Consider the following 25,619-nt stretch of genomic DNA (forward strand, 5'->3'; position numbering starts at 1 on the left):
CAGTGTTGATGCGCTCTGTTACAAATACGTATCCCTCTGCCATCTCTGTAAACATTCTGGGAACTCTTCCGTGAATCTCTGGCATTGTGCTGATTATTCTGTGTGGAAGGCATTTCTGTAGGAATGCTATTGCATATCCGTGGTATGACTTGGTGTTTGCTGTTTCTGCCGTCTTCGCTCTGTTGATAACTGTTTTTAAGTGGATATTAATTAGACCTAGACCTCCTGCTTCTAATTCGTGAAAGAGTGTTGTTCTCCTCATCGGTTCGTACCGAGAACCCCAGATGTAGGTGGCGCACAGCCTGTGGATCTTGTCTGCCCATTGCCCATGGTACGGGATGTTGTTCACTTTGTACCAGATGCGAGAGGATAAATATATATTGCATATTCGTGCTTTTCCTCTTACAGATAGTTGTCTTGGGCGTATAGTATTTATTTTCCACGCAACAGCTGCGTGGAGTTCTTTCCACTATTTTTCATACGTTTCTGGGCCGCCTATTTTAACTCCCAGAACCGGTAAGTATTCCTGAGTTCTTATGCCTTGAGGAATCTCAGGGTTCTTTTCCCCTTTTCCTATTAGCATGCAATGAGATTTATTCAGGTTTACTTTCAGGGCAGAAGCTCTTGCAAAGGCGTCTAGTAATTTCATTGACTCTTCAATGGATGTTTCCGTCTCTAGGGTTAATGTGATGTCGTCAGCATATGCCAATATTTTTGCTTGGCTCTCCCCGTGAATGTTTGTTCCCTTGATTTCTTTGTTGGAGTTGATCGCTCTGATGACTGGTTCTAGTGCAAGGACGAAGAGGGCCATAGAGAGGGGGTCTCCTTGTCTCACTGAGCATTTCATTTTAAAAGATGCGGATAGCTTCCTGTTAACGATTACTTGACTTTCTGCATTCTCGTAGAAAGTTTGCAGCCAGTTCCTAAATTTTGGGCCAAATCCCATTTCCTCTACAACTTTGAATATATATACGTGGCTTATGGTGTCAAACGCCTTTTCTATATCCAAGCCTAGTAGAACACAGGGTTTGTCAGTCAGACTGTAGTACTCGTATACTGATCTTAAATGAGTAATTGTGTCTGCTATATTTCTGCCCTTAATTGCACAAGTCTGTGCGGGAGATATTAATTTCTGTAGGTACTTCTGGATTCTATTGGATAGGATTTTTGAGATGATCTTGTAATCGGTGTTTAAAAGTGTTATCCCTCTCCATTGCTTTATGTCTTTTAATTTTTCTGTGTCTGAAGTTTTCGGGATAAGTGTCCAATTGCGCTACGGAGGCGATGGTGCCCTTCGACAAACATAGACTAAAATGTAACTTCAATTGGAATAAATATAAAACGACAGTTTTTCTAAGTATTTAATATTCTGTTTTCTCTATGTCTCTCTCGCACGCACGCACACACACACACTTATTATCGTTATTATTTAAAAAGTTATTTAAAACCAAGTTCATTTATCTTAGTCGCCTCTATGTGGTGCTTAATTGTTGAAAACTCGAACTTGTGTGTTGTAAAGGGGTTAGTTAGTGAAAAAGCAAGGGTATTTAATATTCTGTTTTTTTCTCCTCTCTTTGGGAAATATTCAAAATATTGAAATGTAGCTCTTCTCTATTACCAGTTAGATATTACCTTATCTTGCTGTGATAAGAACATGGGCTATATAATAAAATTTGATGCTGTTACCGCTGGGTTTGCTGCAGCCGTTGCGGCTGGTGGAGTAATAGGTTATGTAAAAGCAGGTATGGAATAAACGGGAATGTTGCCATTTATAAAGATCCCTTATTTATCTATATATAAACTGCAATTTTCAGTAATTCGATATTTTCAAGTTACATCATAAAACCATAAAACAGTCCTGGTGATAGCGGTAAAAGGCAGTTCAATGTCTACTTGAAACACGCGAATAACAGAATATTCATTAACACAAGTTGCAATTGTTGGTTTTATTATTATTTTTTAATTAATTGCACCTTTGAAGCAACAACTCTGTCAGTACTGCGGTTTAGACACCATTTCTCTGATGAGGGTGTTATCACGGTAAACATGTGCCAACACCAGATGAGTTATGCGAATCTCTACCACACGAAATGCCTACTGCCGATTCTCACATGCTGAAAATATTAATATCACTTGGCGGAAAATGGCTGATGATGATTCCCACAGTTAGTAACAAACAAGTGACACCAGGTTTTTTAACAATGTATTGTATAAATACCGTAATATCAGTTATAACAGGCAACAGCAGCTTGCCTAAGTTATGCATCACTGTCAGTAGTATTGCTGCTCTCTGTCATTACTTTACAAAACTGAATATAGCAGCACTTCTTAGCAGAATACTTTATGATAAAGATGGGGTTGGGTAACACTGAAATAGTTCTTTTGTCCTGGGTTGAAGCCTTCATGCCAAACACATGTCACAGGACTTTTCCGTGCCTAGATATGTGGCTTGTTATCGTTAGAATACCCCCAATGCTTAGCTAAGTATTTCGAAACACATACATTAAGAAAATAGGCAGAAAATTGCATCAATAATACTCATGAAAATGGTTATGTACATTTCCTAAGCAGAACTGTTGTCTTTGACCTCTTTTGCACCTTTTATGGTTTATTATGCTGAAAGGTTGGTCGATTGGTAGAGTTTCTGCTACTAATGGCTCCCACAAAAGGTTAAGCAAGTTTGAGTGCAGTTAGTAGTTGGAAAGGGTTCAATCGTTTGATGCTGCTGGCACACTCTCCCTCGATGAGCCTTTGGACTCCCTGGAGGTGTAACTTAATAATAAGTAATTTTCTCAGTGGAATATGCTAAAAATATGACCAGGTTTAACATGTAAACATTAGGATTTATTGACCTTTATATTTTGTTACATGTTTTAAGAGCATTTAGGGGGGGTGGAGTTAAGAAAAGATGTTATGAGTCATTTTTATATTACAAGTCTTGATCACAGCTGCATCTTCTATAAAGACAACCTAGGGGTCAGATTTATTGAAAGTAGTAATTAGAAAAGGAAGCAATTAACAGGTACAGTATTTGTCATATCTTACCTAAATTGATCAAAAGTCTTTGCACTCACTACTTCATCTAGCAATGCATTCAACTCATCAGCCACTTTCCATACAGACAGTTTATGCCTCACTGTTGTGCACCACACACACCACTATGCAATTTCTAGGAATGTCCTCTTGTCCCTCTTCCTTCCTCTTCCTCAACTTTTTGGAAAATAGGGACCAGAGTCCATTCCTAGAAATTACATAAAGATGTGGTGCATAATAATGCGGCACTGGTAAGCTCCTATTAACAGTGTCACATTCATATTACCCTTCCTTTACCTATTTACAATGGTCAGCAGATCACTTTCGCTCAACCTATCATCATAGAGCCAATATTCCAAAAAAAACTCAGTACTACTTTTGTTATCTTTTTTAAATAACGAAACCTGTGGTGCGTTCATAATTAGAAGAAACACACGTATAAACCACAGTGAAAATTATTTAATTGTAAATATTTCATCCTAAGTATCTTAGGACATCATCAGTACAGTATTTAAACAAAATTATAACTGTATGTTATTCCTAATTTTGTTTGAATACTGTACCGATGATGTCCTAAGATACTTAGGATGAAATATTTACAATTAAATAATTTTCACTGTGGTTTATACGTGTGTTTCTTCTAATTACTTTTGTTATCTGCCTCTGAACCTTTTCCAGTGCTGCCAAGAAATTCAAGTGACTTATGATCTAATTGAAGTTATATATATTGAAATGTCTGTCTCTCTTTATCCTTACTTGTCAGTTTTCTTCTTACTGTAGTAACACTTCCTTGTGTTGTTTTATCACTTTTGCAATACATACTTTGAACATTAGTTCTGTATTGAAATGTCTGTCTCTCTTTATCCTTACTTGTCAGTTTTCTTCTTACTGTAGTAACACTTCCTTGTGTTGTTTTATCACTTTTGCAATACATACTTTGAACATTAGTTCTGTATTGAAATGTCTGTCTCTCTTTATCCTTACTTGTCAGTTTTCTTCTTACTGTAGTAACACTTCCTTGTGTTGTTTTATCACTTTTGCAATACATACTTTGAACATTAGTTCTGTATCCACCATTACTTAAGATTCCTTGCTTCTTCCACTTGTAACACTATCACCAATGTTCTACACAGTGCTACATTTCTGAATTTAAAGTTCAAAACCTTACACGGTTTTGAACTTCATATCTTACTTCATTTGTCTCTAGCTTTCTCCTTATATACTTCATGTAACTTTACTTTTTCCACAATCTTATTCTCTTATTCTTGCATAATTTTCCTTTCCATCATTTGACAACTGTTTTATTTATGCCTTTAGGTACATGATCTGTTATTGTTATCAATTTCTTAACTGTTTCTTAACCTTACAATATTAATCCCTTTTTTCATCAAGTTTCTTTTCTCAGCACTGCTTAAGCTGTTTTCTGAGATCATCATAATTTCCTTCTCTAAAGTTCCACATCTCTTATATCTGGAAATAATCCATATATATCAGCATGTATATGCACTTAACAGATCAGGACTGCAAGATCACCCACACCAAATGGTGGAAAAATGATATCTTGTTTACAATTATCAATCATCTGACATTATTACTAAATCTACTTAACCTATGTGTGTTCCTTCCATTACAAACTATGCAACAGCAGATTGCAAAGAAATTTTCTTTCCTTACTTCTGTATGCTATTTTTGTGCATTTAAGTAGTTAAAATCTCTCATTATGATAACTTTTTTATATTAGTGAAATCAACATGCTTGAACAGTTTTTCTCATCACCCTCGTTATTTTTAGGTCTGTAGCAACCCCAGACAAATCCCCCCCCCCCAATAACCTGAACCTTACACCAAACATTTTTAAAACCACTTTGTCACCTCCTCACTCCTTAAACTTTAATGAATACAGCTCATTTGCCATTATACCCCTTCCTTTATACCACTTTTGTCGTGTAAAATACCAATCCCATCAACTTTGATTCCAGTCAGGATATCATTGCCAGTTAACCCTATTTCCATTATCTAGATTATTTAATGAAGGACTGAAACAACTCAAGTTATAAAATCTTCTTCTCTCTTGTTTCTTGTATTAGTATATAAGCAGAGGAGAGTTTTTGGACTTCACCTCATATCCTTTTTTAATCCCTCATCCCTATGAACTTTATTTTCAAGATCATTTTTATTTCTTCTCATTTATACCTTTTTAAACATCCATTACAATGAGGTTATGTATATGAGATTGAGGTTACATTTAAGTTATGTTTCAGAAATGGGTTGACAAGCAGAAAAGGGGTGATGTGATTGAGACATACAAATTACTGAAGGGTTTTTACAAGATTAATACAGAGGAAATTTTTCAGTCTGGTGGTGGGAGAACTAGGGGCCATCCTTGGAAACTGAGCAAGGGTATTAAGAACTAGATTTTTTGCTTGGAAAGTGGTGAATGAGTGGAATAGGTTGCCAGTCTGTTATGGGTGCCATGATTGTGAATGCATTCAAAGAAAAATATGATAGATACTGTGCAAATGTTGGATACTGCTTGGCATGATGTTTAGGATTGCTCTCAATGAGTCTAAGGAATCCATAGAGTAGCCAATAATAATAATAATATATAATCTTCTTCTTCTTCTTTGGCACTACAGCCCCATGTAGGGCCTTGGCCTCCCAATTTTTATTTCATAGTGAGTTTCATAACTCACTATGAGGTGGGGTTATTACCCCCACGCTCAACCATGTGTAATTGTCTGTGAAGCATTGTGTTCTTAAGACCAGTTTGCCTGCTTTGCAGGAGGAAAAATCCCAGATAAAATGGGGAGAAAAATCCTGCAGTCCACGTCCAACATCGGCTAACCTGGCTATGTCTGAGAAAGATCCTTAGCTCCTCACATTAGCGACGAGAATCGAATGCAGGACACTCCTTTCCCAGGCATATGATTGCAGAGCGCATAACCACCTGGCTAACTGCACGGACTAATAATATATAAAATGTATGCCATTTAAAGTTTATGGTTATCTCAGAATTTGATAATGACATACAGTTAATAATTTTGAAAAAAAACTAGAAATAATAAAAGAAGAGATTATTATAAATAAATATACATTGACAGTATGTGGTAATGACTGCCCACAATTTTTATCTTGACATATAATCTGATTATAAATCATTCCATTCATAATATAAGAAAGAAGAAAAAGAAGTAGAGGTAAAGATAACACATAATTTAATGGAACCATTCAGTTTTTCAGTCTACTGTAAATCTAAACTCACAGATGAATAACCAATAATCTGATAACCATTTTTACACGCCTATTGAAATCATTCTGTAAGTTATGCATGTTATTCACATTCATAGTGAAATGGGCACACTGTTGAACAATATCTTCTGCATATGCCACCTGCATGCCATCCACATTCAGTAGTTATTTTGTCTTTTTTTTTTTCTTGCAGCATAACAATAGAATTAATTTGGGTTGTCTTTAATTTGCAGAGCCAGTTTCTTTTCGTACTTAGATTTAGCTTTCCATACAATACTCACTTTTAACTCTTCTTACCTGCACCTTATAATTTTCATAACTGATGTCATCCTTATGCACACAGTATTCCTTCCACATCAGCTTTTTTTAAAGAATCTCTTGCTTAATGAGATTGTATATACATTTCACTCCCACCCTATTTATTCTTCAAACTTGAGGGATACATTCCAATATTGGATGATTTGAGTATTATTTGTAATGTTCAAATAAATTAAATTATTTTTGTATAACATTTTTAATTGATTTTCATTTTACATTGTATGTTTTTGTATATCGAATTGTTTTATATTTTTCCAGAAAGCAAACCATCTCTAAGCTTTGGTTTGGGGTTTGGAGCACTGTTAGGTTATGGAGCTTATCAAATTGGACAGGATCATGACAATTATCTTCTGACACTAGGTAAGTATACCGACTAAATTATTATTGAAGACCTTCATGAGGTCATGAAGCATTGTGAAAGATCCACCTTACTATCACACCATTCCTTAAATTCACTCACTGTCTGCATTCACACCATCTTCTCAAGTCATAATGCATTCCATGGCTCATCCACTCTCCATGAAAAAAAAATTCTCATTCTTAATTACCACTCCCTTATACCAGAGATGGCATATTATCTTACCATATGAAAAATCTCTCCCTGATCCATCCAGTGTATACCCCTTAAGAGCTTAATATCTCCTGATTATATCGTTGATAGTTTATTTTGCACTTGGTTAGACTATAATAAATTTAGTTTAATCCTTTATCCAAGTGAGCAAACAAAGTTTGCACCTGAAAATATCTTCAGGACTGAGGAAAGGTAGTGCAACACCAGGCAACTCGGAGCAAAGGTGGACCAAGCTATCATCACTCCTATCTCAGTATCACCCATAATGCAAAACACATCTCCTTGCAGATATGTATAATGTTATGAATTAATTGAAGGGCCACTACCCAGACCGGTTTCGACCTTTATTGAGGTCTTGTCAGTGGGAGCCAGTCCCAGAGGTGGAGATACCAAGGCAAAAGCAATGGAGAGGTCATCTTTACCTATAGGAGTTGCCAAAAGGTGTGCCACCTTATTATTAAATGATTCTGGATTTAGAGAAAGATGTTGAAAGTTTATTTTGCACTTGGTTAGACCATAATAAATTTAGTTTAATTGTTTATCCAAGTGTGAGCAAACAAAGTTTGCACCTGAAAATATCTTCAGGACTGAGGAAAGGTGGTGCAACACCAGACAACTCAGAGCAAAGGTGGAGCATAACATTATACATATTCACAAGGAGATGTGTTTTGCATTATGGGAGATACTGAGATAGGAATGATGATAGCTTGGTCTACCTTTGCTCTGAGTTGCCTGATGTTGCACTACCTTTCCTCAGTCCTAAAATATTTTCAGGCGCAAACTTTGTTTGCTCACACTTGAATAAAGGATTAAACTAAATTTATCCTGATTATATCATCCATTTGCCTTCTGTCCACCAAACTTTGCAGATTTTCATGCCCTCAGTCTTGACTAACATTTCACAGTCCTGATATAATTTTTGTTCTCTCTCATTTACTCTCTAAAATTTCTTCATCTCCAACAAATCCTAGTGACCAGATCTCAACACAGTAATCCAGATGTAATCTGATCAGTGCATTATATAATGAACCTTCCACCTCCCTCTGTGAGATGTATTTAGCAGGATTACTTCCCAAAACTGGGAATGCTTGAGGTCATCATTCTTATTTAAATTTGGTTGATATCAACACTTCATAACTCTTTATATAATCTTTTTCTTAAAAAAAAACTTCTATATACCACTTTATTTATTTTTCAGTGGTCCCTTTATTTAGAAAATATAAGATGTTTTGCAAGACCTACTTTATCTAATGGAAATGAATGCAATTTTTGTTTTCATCTGAGTGTAATTGATGCACATTCATGTGTCTGTCATAATATGGAAGACTAAGAACAAGGAACTTGATTTACTCTTTGGATGGTAAAGAAAAAAGTTTATTTTTTTGAGAGTATAGAAACATTGCTAACTTGTGAACTGGGTGGAAGGAGTCCCCACAGGGCAGGGTGGTAGCCTGGATAGCTTTTCTAATAAACCACTGACATAAGAAATGGAAACCTGCTAACAGAAAGATTGTGAAGCTCTGATTCATCAGCTGAATTTTAATAAAAATTACTGCTTCAAACTTTTCCGGTTTGTGACAATTATTTTAATTTCCCCTAGTTTTAGTACATAATCTTGCTAAATACATTTCACCACTGTAGTTAATTTTTATTTTGGACTTCTGATGTGCAGATCAAGCTGTCCTCATTTTGTTAACATCTTGCATGTTTTTCATTCCATTCTCTTTTTAACCATAAAGTTGCATTGATAATGGTCATGAGACTTGACTGACTGAAAATTCTGGTGCAATTAAATTTTACCTAAGTTTTTCCATTTAATTGTTTTTGTAATGACTGTTAATGACTATTTACATCTCTATCTTTTGTCATATTAGAAAAGAGCTAAAATAGTTTTATCTTGTAGCATTTACACTTAGCTTAAAATAATTCAAGCAATACTATATATGACAAAACGGAACTATCATCATCATCAAATTCCTGCCATGTACCCTCAAGGGGTGTACAGGATATGACAGTACTACATGAAAAATTTACATCATTACTAACTTCCTATCTACAATTTTCCTCCAAATCAGTCTGTTACTTGTCAAGACTCCAACATTATCAGATCTTATATATCTATCGTCTAAGGCACTTTGTACCGTATCAATCCACCTATATCTTGGTCTTCCTCTGGGTCATTTTCCTGCCAACCTGGCAGAGAACACTTGTTTTGCTAATCTTTCCTCTCCCATTCTATTTAAGTGACCATACCACCTGAGATTAGCTCTGCTAATGCATTCCTGGATGCTGACAATGTCAAGTTCTTTCCTAATATCCTCATTTTTAATATGATATTGCCATTGATGCCATCTGTTCATGCCTCTAATCTTCCTCAGGACTCTCATATCTGCGGTCTCTAGTCTTTGGTCAAGTGTTTTACTTCTGACCCAGCTCTCAGATCCATAAGTTAAAACTGGTTTGAACACTGTCTTGTATACAGCTAATTTAGTGTTCCGACTAATTTCTCTCTTATTCCATATGAATTTATTCAATTGACTTCCCACCATACCAGCTTTGCTGATTCTGTTGTCTATTTCTATATTTAATTTACCATCTTCAGTAAAAATCGTGCCTAAGTAACTGAAATGTTTTGCTTGTTCCACAGGTTCTCCATTCACAACACAGTTGACATTTTCAATGATTCTGCCTATTTTCATTGTCTTTGTCTTTTTATTGCTGACCTTCATACCATATCTATTACAACAGCAATTCAATTTAGTCAGAGAATCTTGCAGACTTATAGCGGATTTATTTAGAAGTATAACATCATCCGCATAAAGCAAAGAGCTGACATTAACATATCCAATTTTGATATCAGGTTTAATACCACTTTCCTTCATAATGTGATCCATATAGATAATGAATAACAGAAGGGATAATGTACATCCTTGTCTCACACCAGATTTAACATTAAACCATCCTGTACTTCCTTCAATTCTAACTGCTGACTTACAACTCAAATAAAGACTAAGTATTGCTTGATATAATGCCTCATTGACACCATATAACTGTAGCATTTTGAATAGCTTCTCTCTTGGCACCTTGTCATATGCCTTTTCCAAATTGACAAAACTTAAATACAGATTTTTGATATATTTCCATGCTTTCTCGACAATTTGTCATAAAGTGAAGATCTGATCCTGACAGCCTCTATTTGGCCTGAATCCAGCTTGTTCTTCACCAAGCTTTTCTTCCACAATTCTTCTCAACCGTTTCTCAAGTATACTTGCATAGATCTTGACAGGAACACTCAGTAGGGAAATACCTCTGTAATTCTCACATTCAGTTTTATTTCCCATTTTATATATGGGTACTATGAGAGCTCTACTCCAATCATCGGGAATTCGTCCCTCTGTCCGGGCTTTCTGAACTATGCAGTGCAGCCACTGTAAGACTTTTATACCACCATACTTCAGCATTTCTGGTCGAATATCATCTACTTCTGCTGCCTTTCCACATTTCAAGCCTTTGATGGCTTTTTCTACTTCAAGTATGGATATGTATTCCTGAGTGCATGCCAGGTCAGTGTTTTTTATCACTATGCTGTCATCACTACTTGTTTCATTTAGCAGTTTTTCAAAGTAATTACTCTATACTTCAAGGATATCTTTTTCTACCGTTTTCATGTCACCTTTATCATCTCTAACTCCTTTTATAGCACTCTTTCCTCCATTCCTAAGCTTCTTCAACAACCTCCAGAATATTTTGCTACCTTCTTGATATTTATTTTCTATATTCTTGCCAAAGTCCTCTCATGACTTTTCTTTAGCTAGTTTTACACACTGTTTAACTTTCTTACATTTGTCTCTGTATTCTGTAAGAGTAAAAGCTGACTTATTTGCCAGGAACTTTTGATATGCTTTCTTCTTTTCCTTCACTGCCTCTTTAACTTCCTGTATCCACCGAGGAGTTCTGATTTTTTTATCCTTGCACACAACTTCACCACATGCCTCTCTGGCAGAATCAATCAATGTTTTCTTCAGAGTTTGCCACTGAATCTCTAAGGTTTGATTCCTGTTCTCAAACTCTTTTATTTTATTTTCAATAATCTTTCTGTATTTTAGTCTACAGTTCACATCTGAGAGCTGCTCAACTTTTATTCGCTTTAAAACTTTCTTACATGTTATTCTGTTCAATATGAAATTCAATTTTATCCTGCTCAAGACTAAATAGTGATCACTTCCAATTTCAAATCCTCTGTACACTCCAGTGTCCTGCACCAGTGAGAAACACATCACTATCAACAATAACACAGTCAATGAGACTTTTCTTATTCCTAGCCTCTTCTCTCCATGTGAATTTGTGCACATTTTTATGTTGGAACATGGTGTTAGTAATAACCAGTCCATGTCCTGAACAGAAATCCAACAGGTATTTGCCATTATTATTAGCTTTGCTCTTTTCTCCAAATTTTCCCAAAATAGTTTTGTGTGTCTCACAATTATTTCCTACTCTGCTATTTAGATCCCCAACGAGGACCAACTTTTCCTTTTTCATTGTGTCAGTTGCTTTTTCTAAAGCGTCAAATAATTCCTCCACTTCTACCTTAGTAGAACCTTCTGTGGGACCATAGGCACAAATAAGTCTCATTGTCCAGTTCCCCATTCTCATATTTGCCCACATTACTCTACTTGAGACTGACTGCCATTCAAGAAGATTAGCCTCGTACTTTGTGTTGAATACTATGACTACTCCTTCTTTTCCTTGATTGTCATTGCCTGAATATAAAATTTTGTATTTCAGTCACTCCTATTATGTCGATCTGGTACTTATCTAATTCCTCAGCCAGCTCCATCTCTTTGCCATTCAGGCTTCTTATGTTGATAGTACCGATCTTTAACTCCGGTGATGTTGAGTTGGGGTTTGTTTTCAGATTTGTTCCAGTAGCTGACTTTTCGCTGTTCGCCCTGGTTCCCTGGCGAAAACAATGGGGGCCTTGTTTAACTGGGCGATGTCCCAGCCGGCATGAAATTTTGTCATGTTGTACCATCATTTTTTATTTTGGTTTAACCAATAAGAATACAATTTGGTCGGCTAAATCCCAAATTGTCAGCCCATCCTCGTTCGTTCAGTATCAAAGTAGATACCCAACAGGGTGCACCACGAGAAGGTGAGGATTGGACATTAGGTCAGAAGCCCTGGTCGGTTCTCCACATTCCTTTAAAGGCTATGTGGAGGTCTCCTCTCAGTTATACAGCTTTGACCCTTAAGCACCCCCATTGTTATTTTATTATTTTTTTTAAATTTCAGACAACAATCTACATCATTTTGGTGTATTATGAATGATGTAGATGAAGCAAAAACATGCAGTATGATGAAACAGGTTTTCCCTAATCCATCAACAGTATGTGTGTGAATGACATAATTTAAACAGAGAATTAATTTGATTCTTTAGAATTCTTATCTCATAATATTAATTTTCAATAACATTTATGATAGGCATAGCACTCCTATGCTGTATTTATGAGTTATACTGCCCATTGAAACATTACATCAACAACAGGCAGCCTGTTGTAACCAAATGTTCATATCAAAGAAGCGCACACACACACAAATCAACACCTGGATTTTGTCATGTTAAGTAAAACATACTGCAGTACTTTCTGGCTGTTCAGTTTTTTATTGGTTCTACCTAGAACAGTTTATATATCATTCAACTTGCCAAAGTGAGATAAGGGGAATTATCTTATTTCTGTTTAGATATTACCATTTTTTCAATATTTAAACTAAAATGACATTCCTTTTTTTTCTTACTTCTTTTAGTTAGCAAAACCATAGTGACTAGGAATAAATAGTTTGCATGTTTGTATGTATAATGCATGTTGATAATTTCTATTTAAGAGTGCTAAATATTTTATCCTGGCAAAATTAAAACATTATAAACTTCAACATTATAAATATGATTTACGCAATATCCAGGCATACAATTCTGGCATGTTCTGTAACCATCCTGCTGACTGGCCACTCGGTGACAGGTTACTGGCTCCTCATTAGTGTGATACACTATACCAGAATTTCCCAAATTATGTTCTGCGGAACATTGGTGTTCCATGAAAAGTGAATAAGTGTTCCGTGAAAAATTATCAAAAATAATATGAGCCTGGAATGATTTTAATTGCTGCGACAAGTTCAAACATGTTTGAAAATCAGGCACTCCTCACTTTGCGTGTGGATTGTGCTATTAAGGACGGCACACGCTGGCCTTGACTCAGTCGCCTGCAGTTGTGACACCTTCAAGTGCGAAGGAAGTACGGAGGTATCTATTCTAGGAAACATGCAGCCACAAGCAAGGTCAATACAACGCGCTGTGGCCCAGCACACCTGTAGTGTGTGCTGTTGCATTTTTGTGATGCGATGCAATAGTGTGTGCTTAGCTTTATATTGAATACAAGACTGATAATATCGACTCTAACCAATATTTTCAGGATTTGTGAAGTGTTTCATCGTAGGAACAGTTTGAGAAGTGCTGCACTATACTACAGTACCTTTTATGCTACACACCGTAGTATAAAGGCTAGATATTGTGCTGATTACTGTATATAATTTTTTTATTAAATGCAGCTTATTCAGTTTTGTAGGAGTATCGAAGATATTTTAAACAATAATCATTATTTCTCTTATCATCTAGTTACATCAGCAATATTAGGTGGAATGATGGGTTCAAGGTTTTATAAATCAGGAAAATTTATTCCAGCTGGTCTATTCACAGTTTTAAGGTATAGTTATTTTTAATTTTCATTAGATACTATATCATCTGCTATCTTTACATATATATATATATATATATATATATATAGTTATTTATTTTCATTAGATACATATCGTTTGTGCCATCTCTCTCTATTTAAAACCTTTGTTTGAGGTAAATGTGATGCTATACTTTTATGCTGTTATCTGGTTGAGTGAGCAGATAACAGCATAAAACAAGCCAAGATTGTTTTTGAGCAGTATTCTACACATTAAAATATTTAAATAAATAAATATAGTAACTAAGTTAATTACATTGTCAAGAATATTTAGGTAATATGTGCAGTGATAGGCATTATGCCAACACCTTTTGCAAAATAAACTATCACCTTTTGTTTATTGTGCAGTTGTGCCAGATTTCCTTTAATCTTGACAGTATGATGTACATATTACACATGCTGTGAAGGCTAGTATTGATATGAAATTAGTATATATTACATTTAGAATTGTACTAAACTGAACTTATTTATTGTTTTACAAATAGAGATCAACAGAACACTTTCAGATTATTATACAAACCATGTATCTTAAATACTGTACTATAGTGAGTATCAATTTCTCCAAAGCATATGAGTAGTTTTGTAGATATACCTGAAGTGGTTTATGTGGTGACATAAAGTATGTTCAGTTTTAAATTTTGGTTGTTGTTGTTTTTTACTCAGTTTAGGATATTAATTACTGGGCACTAATTAACCATTAGTGCCCAGGATCCAGTCTACCTTTATACATTTGCAGAAGGAAAAAAACCTACATCTGCACCTGTTGGAGAAACAGCCATAAAGCTATTTCCCCGACAAAGTTGCATTGTTGGGGAAATAGCTTTATGGGTTGGTTGAATGGATACCATCAATGTTACCTATAGAGGGATTCAAATTTTACTGCAGAAAGGTCATTGCAGATGATTTTTCATTGTCTGGCATGTAAGACTCGCGTTCATATATTTTTGGAAAAAAAAATATGGGACACTTTCGGTTTGAATAAACCAACAAAATTTTTTTGCTTTTCTTACTTACGAACATCAGCAAAGGGAAAAGAATTTAATTAATTATAGCAATCTTAAAATTGAACTTTAAACAATACTAAATCATTGATCTTTGCCTGTGATATACTTCTCAGATGACTGTATTTTCTCAAGTAAAGAATGATTATGTTTTACGAAGTTATGCAATTCCACACATTCCTTATTGAAAAACACTTTAACAATGAGCATAGCTTTCACAGTTTTTACAGATAGCCTATTCTTTTCATTTGTCCATAAGGAGTTCATCCGCAAAAACAATCTTTCAATACTAGCATTTGTGCCAGGAATGCAGCAGATGAACTCAACAATCTTCTTCAAATTTATTAATTCATTTACTCCAACACTGTTGAATAATTCATACCAAATTTCTCCTGTCGATTTTGCTTTAATTTCTTCTTTCTTCTCTGTAATTGCCTTTTTCAAGATCATCACCTCATCAAACAGTTCAGTTTCATTGATTTTTATGTTTGGCCAGACCTCTTCAATAGTTGTTACACTTTTCCAACTGAGACTGACTTCTGGATTCTTCAATAAAATCCAAGACAAACTTTCAAAAGTAAGATTGTCAAAAGACCATTCTTGGATGTATTCTATACAGATGTTATAAAATTCATTTTTATAATTACCATAATTCTTCTCAGTGATGAGTCCATCTTCAATTAATACCTTCAGTAAGGACTGTTCTTTCCTTGTTGCAAAATCATTATCTCGTCTCTGCTGAAGTTTCTCTAAGAGGCTTTCAATAATGGATTTTGCTTCAGCAAGAGTGACTTTCTCATCTTCAATTGCACAAATTGTTGCATGAAACATTTCAGATCGGCATTCTAGAAATGTGGCTATTAGCTCTGAAACTGGATTACCAAAGAAATTTTTTAGAAGCAATGGTGGTTTATCAAGTGAAAGAACATATGATTTGAGAACTTCGTACATCTCATTTATCCTTTTGAGAGCAGTGTACAGAGACAATCATTGCGTTTTTGAGTGCCCTAACACTGTCTTCTACGTGGTATTTAAAAAGTCACAAAAACCTTTGAGTGTATGCACTCTAACAGTATAGATATAAAAATGCTGATATAATTTTTCAATGACAGCTTGAACGTTCATGGGCAATGTATCAGCTGCACATTGTATAGCATTATTTATGATATGGGATGAACAACCAACGCCTATCAATGTATGATTCAATTTTGATTTCAATTTATGAAAAACATTGTTCTTTCCTCTTCTGGAACTTCCACCAAAATTTGTATTAGTATCTGCTGACAAGGCAACAACTTTCTTTTCAATATTCCACTTTGTCACTAGTTGCCATACATATTCTGTAAGCTGGTCTGCAGTTTCACATGGTAAATCTAAAAACTCTAGAACCATAGTTTTGATGGCCTCTTCTGGTATGAAGTATTGAACTAGAACTGGAACTATTTTCAAAACACCGTGGTTAGAACTGTCTATCATTATTGACACATAATTAGCTTTCTCAAGTTCGTTTCTGAAAACAGCCATTGCATAAGGTGCTAATACATTCACAATTATATCTTGAGTCTTCTTTTGACCACAAGTGAACTTTTTGTCATATAGTTTCCGGATTATTATCGACATACAGTCCATCGAACTGAAACCCTGGTTGTGTATGCATACATGATATGCAAATATAGCTTCATCAGCTGCAAGATTTCTTTTCACCCATTGTTTTTTTAGAAAAATAATCTGACACTTTACTACTTGCACTTGCATTTTCTGCTAATTTGTGTCTCTTCATAGTGATGTGCTGCGTGATGTCTGACCGACCGCGTGTTGTATGCTGAATATTGCATTACATTGTGTACATTTCACTTTCTCGTCGACTTTGCCATCACAATTACATGGTATAATAAAAGGATATTCAGTCCTTACAGAAAAGCTATTCTGTGAGAACACACTTTCTCTTCGGCATTTTAAAGGCATATAAAATAATAAAACTAATTATGTTTCATAACAGATCTGTGTCATATCAAACAAGCCGTGCTTAGTTATTACAATGTCCGCTAGTTGCACTATTCTCGCAACATGTCAGTATTGTCAGTTGATAAGAATTTTATGATCAATAACTAATATTGATTTCTTGGCAATTACATGTTTTATGTTTAAGAATGGGACAATTCTGTGTCCTGAAGAGTTTTATCAGGATGTCAGGACACAAACTCATAATAAGGGACAATCCCGTAAAATACAGGAAGTATACGAACCCTATGTAAGACTGTTATCCATCTGGCCTCCAATAAGAAGATGGCATGTATTCATCTTCTTATTGGAGGCCCAAAGTGACTTGAAGGAAAAAAATCAGTTTGTTCTTAAAAAAAGTATTTGCAGATGTCCTATCCTTAGCCCTTCCTTACTGATGTATAAATATGTGTAAAGACATGTATAAATGTAAAGTACATTTATACATGTACTTTACATGTATAAATGTAAAGTACATGTAAGTACACATACATTGGTAACATCATACATACGTTGATCAACATACACATATGCAAAAACTAAGGACAAAACTCTACTACAACTGGTGATGCCATTCAAACTGTACTCAAGATGCTCACAAAATAATGGGTGAAAATTTATTATCAAAATATTTTCTGTAATTAATCTGTTTTTTCAGATAATTTTTTCACCTTCTTTTGGCCTTTTCTAGTCTTTTTGGGGTTGTTATTTTAGTTAAGTCACATGGTAGTGACAGCTTCTCTCTCTCTGTGTGTGTGTGTGGGGGGGGGGAGAAGGAGACAACAGTTTGCCTGCTGGAGAAAAAAACCTCTGCTACTGCTGTATGAGACGAGCTAATGCAACTTTAAACTTAATAAACTTTGCAACCAAAGGATATCACTGACTGTTGATTGATCTTGAAAGTTTATTTTTCACTTGGTTTGTGTTGTACCACCTTACTCCAGTCCTGAAGATACTTTCAGGTGCAAACTTTGTTTGCTCACACTTGGATAATGGATTAAACTAAATTTATTATGTTGATTGATCATCTAAGAAGTTGTTCACATTATATCAATTAAAATGTAAATCAAAGGATATAAGCAAAAAAATTTAAATACCATGTTGGCCATTGAGATATGCTTTTCTACTATTATTTATCGACATTCTGTGAACTATAACAAATTCACCAAGGTGACAAAGTGGTGCATAGAAATGTGTACTAATATCTTCAAGAATATCAAGAATAGAATAGGCCTAGACTTCATGACTGTTTCATCTGTGTTATGAACTGTTTCTGGTTTCAAAATATCTGCACCAACTAAACTTAAAACAATGCTTAAACCATTTTTTTTGTTTGTTTGTTTTTAGTAAAACTGTCATCGATGGTCTCTTCAAAAATGTATAGTGCAAGAAAGTAGAGAAATACAGAGAGAAACAAAAACTAGTGCCCTTTTCACCATCCCCCTTTCTCAAGAAAGGAGAGGAACTCTTTTAACCCTGCCTAACTTTTGGAAATCAGAGAAAGCTTGTATCCACCCTTGGCCATCACTGAAAGCTGAGCTCATGGATAATGATGATTTTAAAGACATCAGGTTTCTTAACATTCATATTGTTGTTCTTAAATAGCATTTTGTAGGCAATTTTCTGAGATGCATAGGTAAAACCTGACTTTCTAGGAGAAAAACTCTATTGCATATGTCAGAGATCAACTAACTCAGGAATCAGCTGAAACAAAGCATAGAAAAAGTTCCTCTAGTTGATGATTAGAATCAAACCTCTAAATCGTCTTTCTTCTGGCAGTCTAGCATTATAGTAAAGGAAATGTTAACAAAAGGCTGCAAAAATACTTCAAAAGAGGCAGAAAGAGATATCAAAACAGGTTAACTTGTCACTGTTGCATGAATGTTGTAGTCTTGAGTAGTCATGTTTGGTAAGTTTCCTAGATTATCTAACTTTTAGCTTCCCTGCACTATTAAACATGCAATAAGTTTCTAGTTGCTTAATAGAGACTCACGTTAGACATAACATAATTTTTGAATGATGGCTTCACACATGTACTTTTCTTCTACTTACATTTTCTCTTACATTTCTCTTACTGGTAATAACATTTAAATTCTGAATACAACAATGAGAGTCACTGTATTTAGAATTTAAATATTGTTACCATTTTTCCTCCTTCCCCCTGAAAGAAGTTCATGACACGTTGAGCAAAATATATAGGAGTAATAAATTATATTTAGTTTTCTCTTACATGTGCGAAGCTGTTATTCAAAAATTATATTATACAATAAGTTTACAACCTTGTATGGGTGGGATTTATATTGCTGGGAAAAAATCAATTACACAAGCTGCCACAGAATAAATTTACTATATCAAGTGCAGTTTTGAAAATAAGCACAGGTCAAATTTAAATGAAAAATTTTTTGTGTATGAATTTAAAGCATTTGTGAAGGACTTAAAGATAAGTTATTGTATAATCACAAGGCTGCATCACATACGTTGTCTTTCCGATATACATACAGTATAATCCATACTGGTAACAGTTGTTTGTATGTTACCTGATTTTTCCTCAAGCTACGAAAGAGACTTTGCCAAATTAATTTAATATATATCTATTTTACATCTTTAGTGTCATACTTCACAAGACACGGAAAGATGCAAAAATGCAAAAAAAGTAATTGATTGCACAGTTGTAAACAGGCTGACATCATGGTGATGATGTACTAATTACCATAAACCTACAGTGTGTATGTATAAACTTGATTTTGCTGATAGGTGAATAATTCAAGTTTTTTTTCCTGATCATAACACATATTAACAAAAACAGATAACAGATATTAAGTAAAAGCCATGAAAAATCTGAAATGTAGAAAGGCAACTGGAGTAAATGATATTTGATAAAAAAACTCATATCAAGTATTACCATAGCATTATTCATTTCTGATTTACTGATTATGATATTCTGGTTTGGGTGAAACATTTTAAGTGCAGCGAGTTCTGCATCAGAAATTCCTTTTTGGAGGCATGGCACATTTTAACATGCTGGCCATGCACTGTCGGTGCCAGGTTATTTTGCACCCTAGGCAAAGTTTACAAGTGCGCCCCTTATTTCATAAACTAAAATTTTTCTAATTGATATTAAACAAAATAAAATTGTCTTTCAGGTTAAATTAATAGGGCTTTTTTTATTTTCTTTTTTTAATTAATTTGAAAATTCTCTGTTATAATTCATTTACAAAAAAAAAAAGTTATAAAATAGTGAAATTTAATATTTTAAAATGTTAACGTTTTAAAATATATATCTTAACTTAATTTTAAATAGTGGTAAGTTCAAATCATTTAGGTAATTTTAAATAGTGGTAAGTTCAAATCATTTAGGTAAGGAACAAAAAAAAAAAAAGAACCAAGAGTTAAATAGTAAAATAGTGTGATGTGTGACTGTGTGAGGGATAAGGAAAAAGAATCGATACCTAAATCATATATCACTATTTAATTTTGATATTTTAGTAAAGTATGAATAAAGCATAGCTTGAAGTTTTGCATCCTAGGCGGTTGCCTAGTTTGCCTAAATAGTAGCGCCGGCCCTATGGCCATGTCTAGCTGGATATCATTGGTGATGTGGGAAGGGAAGCAGGTGCACTCGGGTGGTAAAAGAGGTAGTCATAGAAAGGAAGGTAAGAAAGCAAAACAGTGTTTTAAAATCAGCTAAACAAAAGTTATGGAAAGACTGGTAAGAATATAGAAGATAAATATCAGAAAGGCAGCAAAATTTAGGAGGCCTGAAAAGGCTTGAAATGGAGGAAAAATTTCTTGTAAAAGGATGATAAAGATGATAGAGATAGTCTACATGTCTGATACTTTGCAAGATTACCGAATGAAACAAGAAGTGACAGGATAGTGATAGAGATTAGCCAAAAGGAATGTAATTAGGAGTATATATATCACCACTTGAGGAAGAAAAAGCCATCAAAAATCTGATATGTGGAAAGACAGGTGGAGTAAATGATATTTAATGAAAAATGCTCAAATACAGAGGTATAAAAGTTTTACAAGTGGTTACACTGGTAAAACTTTTATACCTTCATATTAGAGCATTTTTTGTTAAATATCATTCGCTCCAGCTGTCTTTTCACATATCAGATTTTTGATGGCTTTTTTCTGCCTCAAGTGGTGATATATACTTCGAATTACATTGCACAATGTGAGACAGGTGGGATGATGACTGTTCATTTGAAGCAATCTGGTGTGAGATAAGGTCAGTAAGACAAAATATATAGTTGGTTGTTGCTATAAGCCATGGAGTTCCACAGATGATCTGGAAGACATACATTGCCAAATTAGTACAATGAGTACAGGTAGAGGGATTATTATAGGGGACTTCAACTATAGAAATATAAACTGGAAGGAAGAAAGATCACATAGCAGGAAGGAAATAGAAATTTATATATCTACTAAGAGATAATTACTAAAGGCGGCATGTGATGGAGGGGACTAGGGGAGGGAGAGTATTGGACCTGGTCATAGGATCAGAATAGCTATCCATAACAGGTGACAACATTGCCTCCATTTGGTGAAAGGGACCATGCAGTCTTGACTTGGGAGATTGTAAAACATGAGGAATATTCTATCAAGAAGGGGTATATGTGGAACTACAAGACAGGTGATTATAACATGCTTTGGAAGAAGCTTAAATTGGTGCCATTGCATAAAATATTGCGAGGTAAGAATATTAGTAATGCATGAGATATAGTAGGGTCATTTAGAGGAAGCAGTATTAAATTGTATACCTAGGGTAAGGAGGGTTAATCGAGTTAGAATGATGAGTAATATCATTAAGCATGAGCTGCAGAAGAAAAAATTGCTGTGGAAGGTATATAAAGAGAAAGGTGGGCAGCAAACTCATGAACGACACAAGGCTCAGGCAACAAAGGTGACCAGCATGGCAAGGAAGGCAAAATCAGATTATGAAAAGAATCTAGCCGAACAGGCCAAAGGAAATCCCAAAAGAGTTCTTTTGTTATGTGGCAAGCAAGAGGAAGAATCACTATGGAAGATTAACCTTAATGAGTGATGATGGTCACAAGGAGACAGAAGTGAATAAAATAGTTGGGTAACTGAGTGACTACTTTACAAGGGTACATCATCCTGGTGAGGTTACTACTATGTGACAGACACTAATGTGGGAACAGAGTTGGATGAATTGGAGGTTCTTAGGATATTGCAGAATCTCAATGTAAATACAACTGTGGGATTAGTTGATATATCAGCTAGGGTTTTGCGAGAATGTTCAAGGGAACTGGCTATGCCTTTGACTAGGCTCTTTAATTTAAGTCTCAGCTTTGGTAGAGTTCCAAGGAAGTGGAAAGAGGCAAAATAATTCCTTTGCATAAGGGAGGTTCTAAGACTGCAGTAGCAAATTGTAAATATTTCAGGCGGGGTGTAAAAGTACTAGAAAAATTGATAAAAAAGAAAATTCAAGAATGGGTAGATAAAAATTATACTATATGAAGGTCAACATGGCTTTGTGAAGGGTAAGTCATGCCTTAGTAATTTACTAACTTTTTATAATAGAGTGACAGCTGAGTTGGATAAAGGAAATAGCTACATGATGATTTTGCTGGATTTTGCAAAGACATTTGACAGAATACAACATAGAACTATGTTACGCAGATTAGAAAAAATGGGGATGGACATAACACTGGTTAAGTGGGTAAGAGAGTGGCTGCTGGACATATATCAAAAAGTGGTATATAGAAGGGCAGAATCGAGGCAAAAACAGGTGATTGGTGTTGTGTTGCAAGGTTCAATGCTGGGACCATTGCTGTTTAATTTGTACATAAATAATATAGGAAATAAGCTGAAGAGAAATATTCAGTTGTTTGCTAATGATGTAAAATTAGGTAGAGTAATAGGTAATCAAGGTGATGTGGAGAGCTTGCGGGATGATTTGAATAGGCTGTCAGTATGGGAAAAGTTAATGGGTGTCAGTTTAATGTCATTAAATGTAAAGTTATGCATTTTTGGATAAATAGATTACAAGGTGTATATCACATTGATGGCACTGTACTCCAGGAAATAGATGAAGCCAGAGATTTAGTGGTGGTAGACGGAGTTATAGTTTATAGGACATATTGCTAAGGTAGTCCATAAGATTACTTGATTATTGAAGAACACATTAACAAGTAGAAATAAGGAAGTTGTTATTCCTCTTTATAAGGCCTTGATATGCCCACATCTCGATTACTGTGCTCAAGTCTAGTCCCTTGGGTTTCTTGGGGATGAGGAAGTGGTGGAGAGGATTCAGAGGCGAGTGACCAAGATGGTAATCGGCTTGTGGAATATTCCCTATGAGGATAGATTGAAGGTGTCTGGATTGCAGAAGTTGGTTGAGAGGAGAAAAAGAGAGGATGTGATAGAAACATTTAAGTTGATTAAAGGGTTTTAGAGGATAGATGCAGAGGAAATGTTTCAGCACTTGACTAGAGGAACCAGAACAAAGGATCATCCCTGGAAGTCGAATAAAGGTGTGGCTAGCAGGAGTGTGAGGATTAGATTTTTTGCTTGGAGAGTTGTGAATGAGTGGAATAGATTGCCAGAGTCAGTTATGAGTGTTTTGTCTGTTAATGGGTTCAAGGAGAGGTATGATAGATTGGGTCTCCTGCGATGAGTCTTCCTCCATGAGACTATATTTGTGCACAGGATCCCAGATGTAGTTGTATCAAAGCATTATAATGAGAGAATGATTTCTTTATACCTATTTGTTTTTGTTAGTGTCTTTCAGCATCCTAGATATATTGTGCTATTTTGCTAACTTCATCAGTGTGTGTGTGTGTGTTCTCTGAACTTGGGGGGGGGGTGCTTCTCCATCTGTCCTGTCTGCCATCACCTTTAAATCCCTAGTTTCATCAGTTTCATACACTATAGCCCTCTCATTGTAATAATAAATAATTTTTTAATCTTTTACACTTTACTACATGGAGCTGGTAATTGTAATCGTTTGTCCACACTGTCATTTTATTTAATCAACCTGCAGGATCTCTCTCTCTCTATTGCCTTTATTTATAGTTGCCCTCCTTAGTTTAGAAACTAGACATTCCCAATCATTTTATCCCCGCTATCATTAATGCAAATCAAACACTGCAGCGTATTGGGTCATGCGATATACCATTGGTATTCTTCTATTTGATACAGATTTATCAGCCACACTCTTATCCATGTTACCAGATTCAAATGAGAATGTATCCATTCTTATTGCTTCATTTTACATACCAGATATCCCCCTAGTATCCTGTCAAATGTCTTTGCAAAGTCCAGAAGTATTGTGGTTTAGCTATTTCTTAATGCACTATTTATAAAATTCATTTGAATTTGATCTTTTTTAATTACTTTTTTTTTTTTCATGTTGTAATCTTTTATTGAGTCAAAATGATAAGAATGATATTCTGAAGTAAACTTCTTTATGTGATTTTTTTTTTTCCAGTATGGGGATGGTAGCAAGATTCGCAGTCAGAAGACTTGGTAAATAAAAGAATATTGCCTGATATTATGAAAATTGTACTATGCAAGAACTTCTTACTAACTCTGATATGAATATTATGTAGCATTTATTGATTGTTAGGTATGCCTTTCTCCATGAACCCATGAAAATTTATTGTTTACTAATACGATTATTATTAGTTTATATATGGTTGTATTATCATCATCACTAAGATTCTTGTGTACATTTTATAATGCACTTCAGAGCAAAGCAGTTTGTTGAAAATTGTATTATTAAGAGTTGTTATTATCAAATAAATTTTTTATTATGTGTTAATTTGTTTTGTTTATGTAAAATGCAGTTACATGTAGAAAATAAATAAAATTAAAAGAAATTGAAAAAAAAAAGGTAAATAATAAAGGAAAAAACCTTATCCCACTCATGGTACTGATGTGGTATAGGTTTACGATCTTTTTGTGGGTGAAAGCACTTTAAATAGTGCTGTGAGCAACATGATCCAACTTGGTTCTGTGAGTCAGTTGTTTAGAACTAACGAGGATACATTGTGGTTGTTCGGTGAATTAGTGCTCCTGTAAAATTGGTGATTTTTGTCTGTTTTATTGTTTTTTCCTTAGAAAAATTAGTGTTTCATATTATATTGGGTAGATTTCAGTGTTTTTAGTTTATTTAGTATTTCATAACATATTTTTATTAAGATATTTCAACAATAAGTATAAGTTTAAAATGGTGCCAAAAACACACAAGAAAAGTAATGCTAAAAAGAGCACCACCACAGTTGAGAACCAGAAGACTAGCCCCGCTAACGAGATTATTGGTGTTGTGGAGGAGGCTAATGAAAATGAATTAACCTTCAAAATAGCAAAATTGAAGCAGATAATCAGAGAAACGACGTGGGAATTACAAAATGTCAGGAGGCGTTTAAATGAGCATAGAGAAAAAATGGAAATTAAGCAGCAAAATAAGAAACAACAAAGCATGAAAACAGGTAACTCAGGAAGTAATGAAAATCAGGCAAGTGACATTGTTAATAAAAAGAAAGAAGTTATTTGGTATGGTGACTCTATAAAAAAACATGAATATTGATAAGCAAGTTATAACTTCGAGTTTTTCTGGAGAAATTAAGAATATAAAGGAAGCAATTCAAAAGCAGAAGAAAAGTAAAATGAGATCGTAATTGTAGTA

At 34.8% G+C, this 25,619-nt stretch overlaps 1 protein-coding gene across 1 annotated transcript; it reads left to right on the forward strand.

Moving 5' to 3' along the window:
* Window positions 1-1,468: 1,468 nt before the first annotated feature.
* LOC150100989 (transmembrane protein 14C-like) lies at window positions 1,469-24,752 on the forward strand. The gene is made up of 4 exons (XM_090402037.1): window positions 1,469-1,742; window positions 6,858-6,959; window positions 13,841-13,928; window positions 24,420-24,752. The coding sequence occupies exons 1-4, from the start codon at window positions 1,655-1,657 to the stop codon at window positions 24,463-24,465; spliced, it is 324 nt and encodes a 107-aa protein (XP_090258163.1). The 5' UTR covers window positions 1,469-1,654; the 3' UTR covers window positions 24,466-24,752.
* The last annotated feature ends 867 nt before the right edge of the window (window positions 24,753-25,619 follow it).

Source organism: Typopeltis vanoorti, chromosome 12 (assembly GCF_054136105.1).
Source record: "Typopeltis vanoorti isolate ZY-2024b chromosome 12, IOZ_Tvanoo_1.0, whole genome shotgun sequence".
Classification (NCBI taxonomy): Eukaryota; Metazoa; Arthropoda; class Arachnida; order Uropygi; family Thelyphonidae; genus Typopeltis; species Typopeltis vanoorti.

Coding starts and splice junctions, on each gene's coding strand:
- LOC150100989 (XM_090402037.1), top strand. CDS start 1,655: ATGGGCTATATAATAAAATTTGATGCTGTTACCGCTGGGTTTGCTGCA. Junction 1,743..6,857: donor AATAGGTTATGTAAAAGCAG/GTATGGAATAAA, acceptor ATATTTTTCCAG/AAAGCAAACCATCTCTAAGC. Junction 6,960..13,840: donor CAATTATCTTCTGACACTAG/GTAAGTATACCG, acceptor CTTATCATCTAG/TTACATCAGCAATATTAGGT.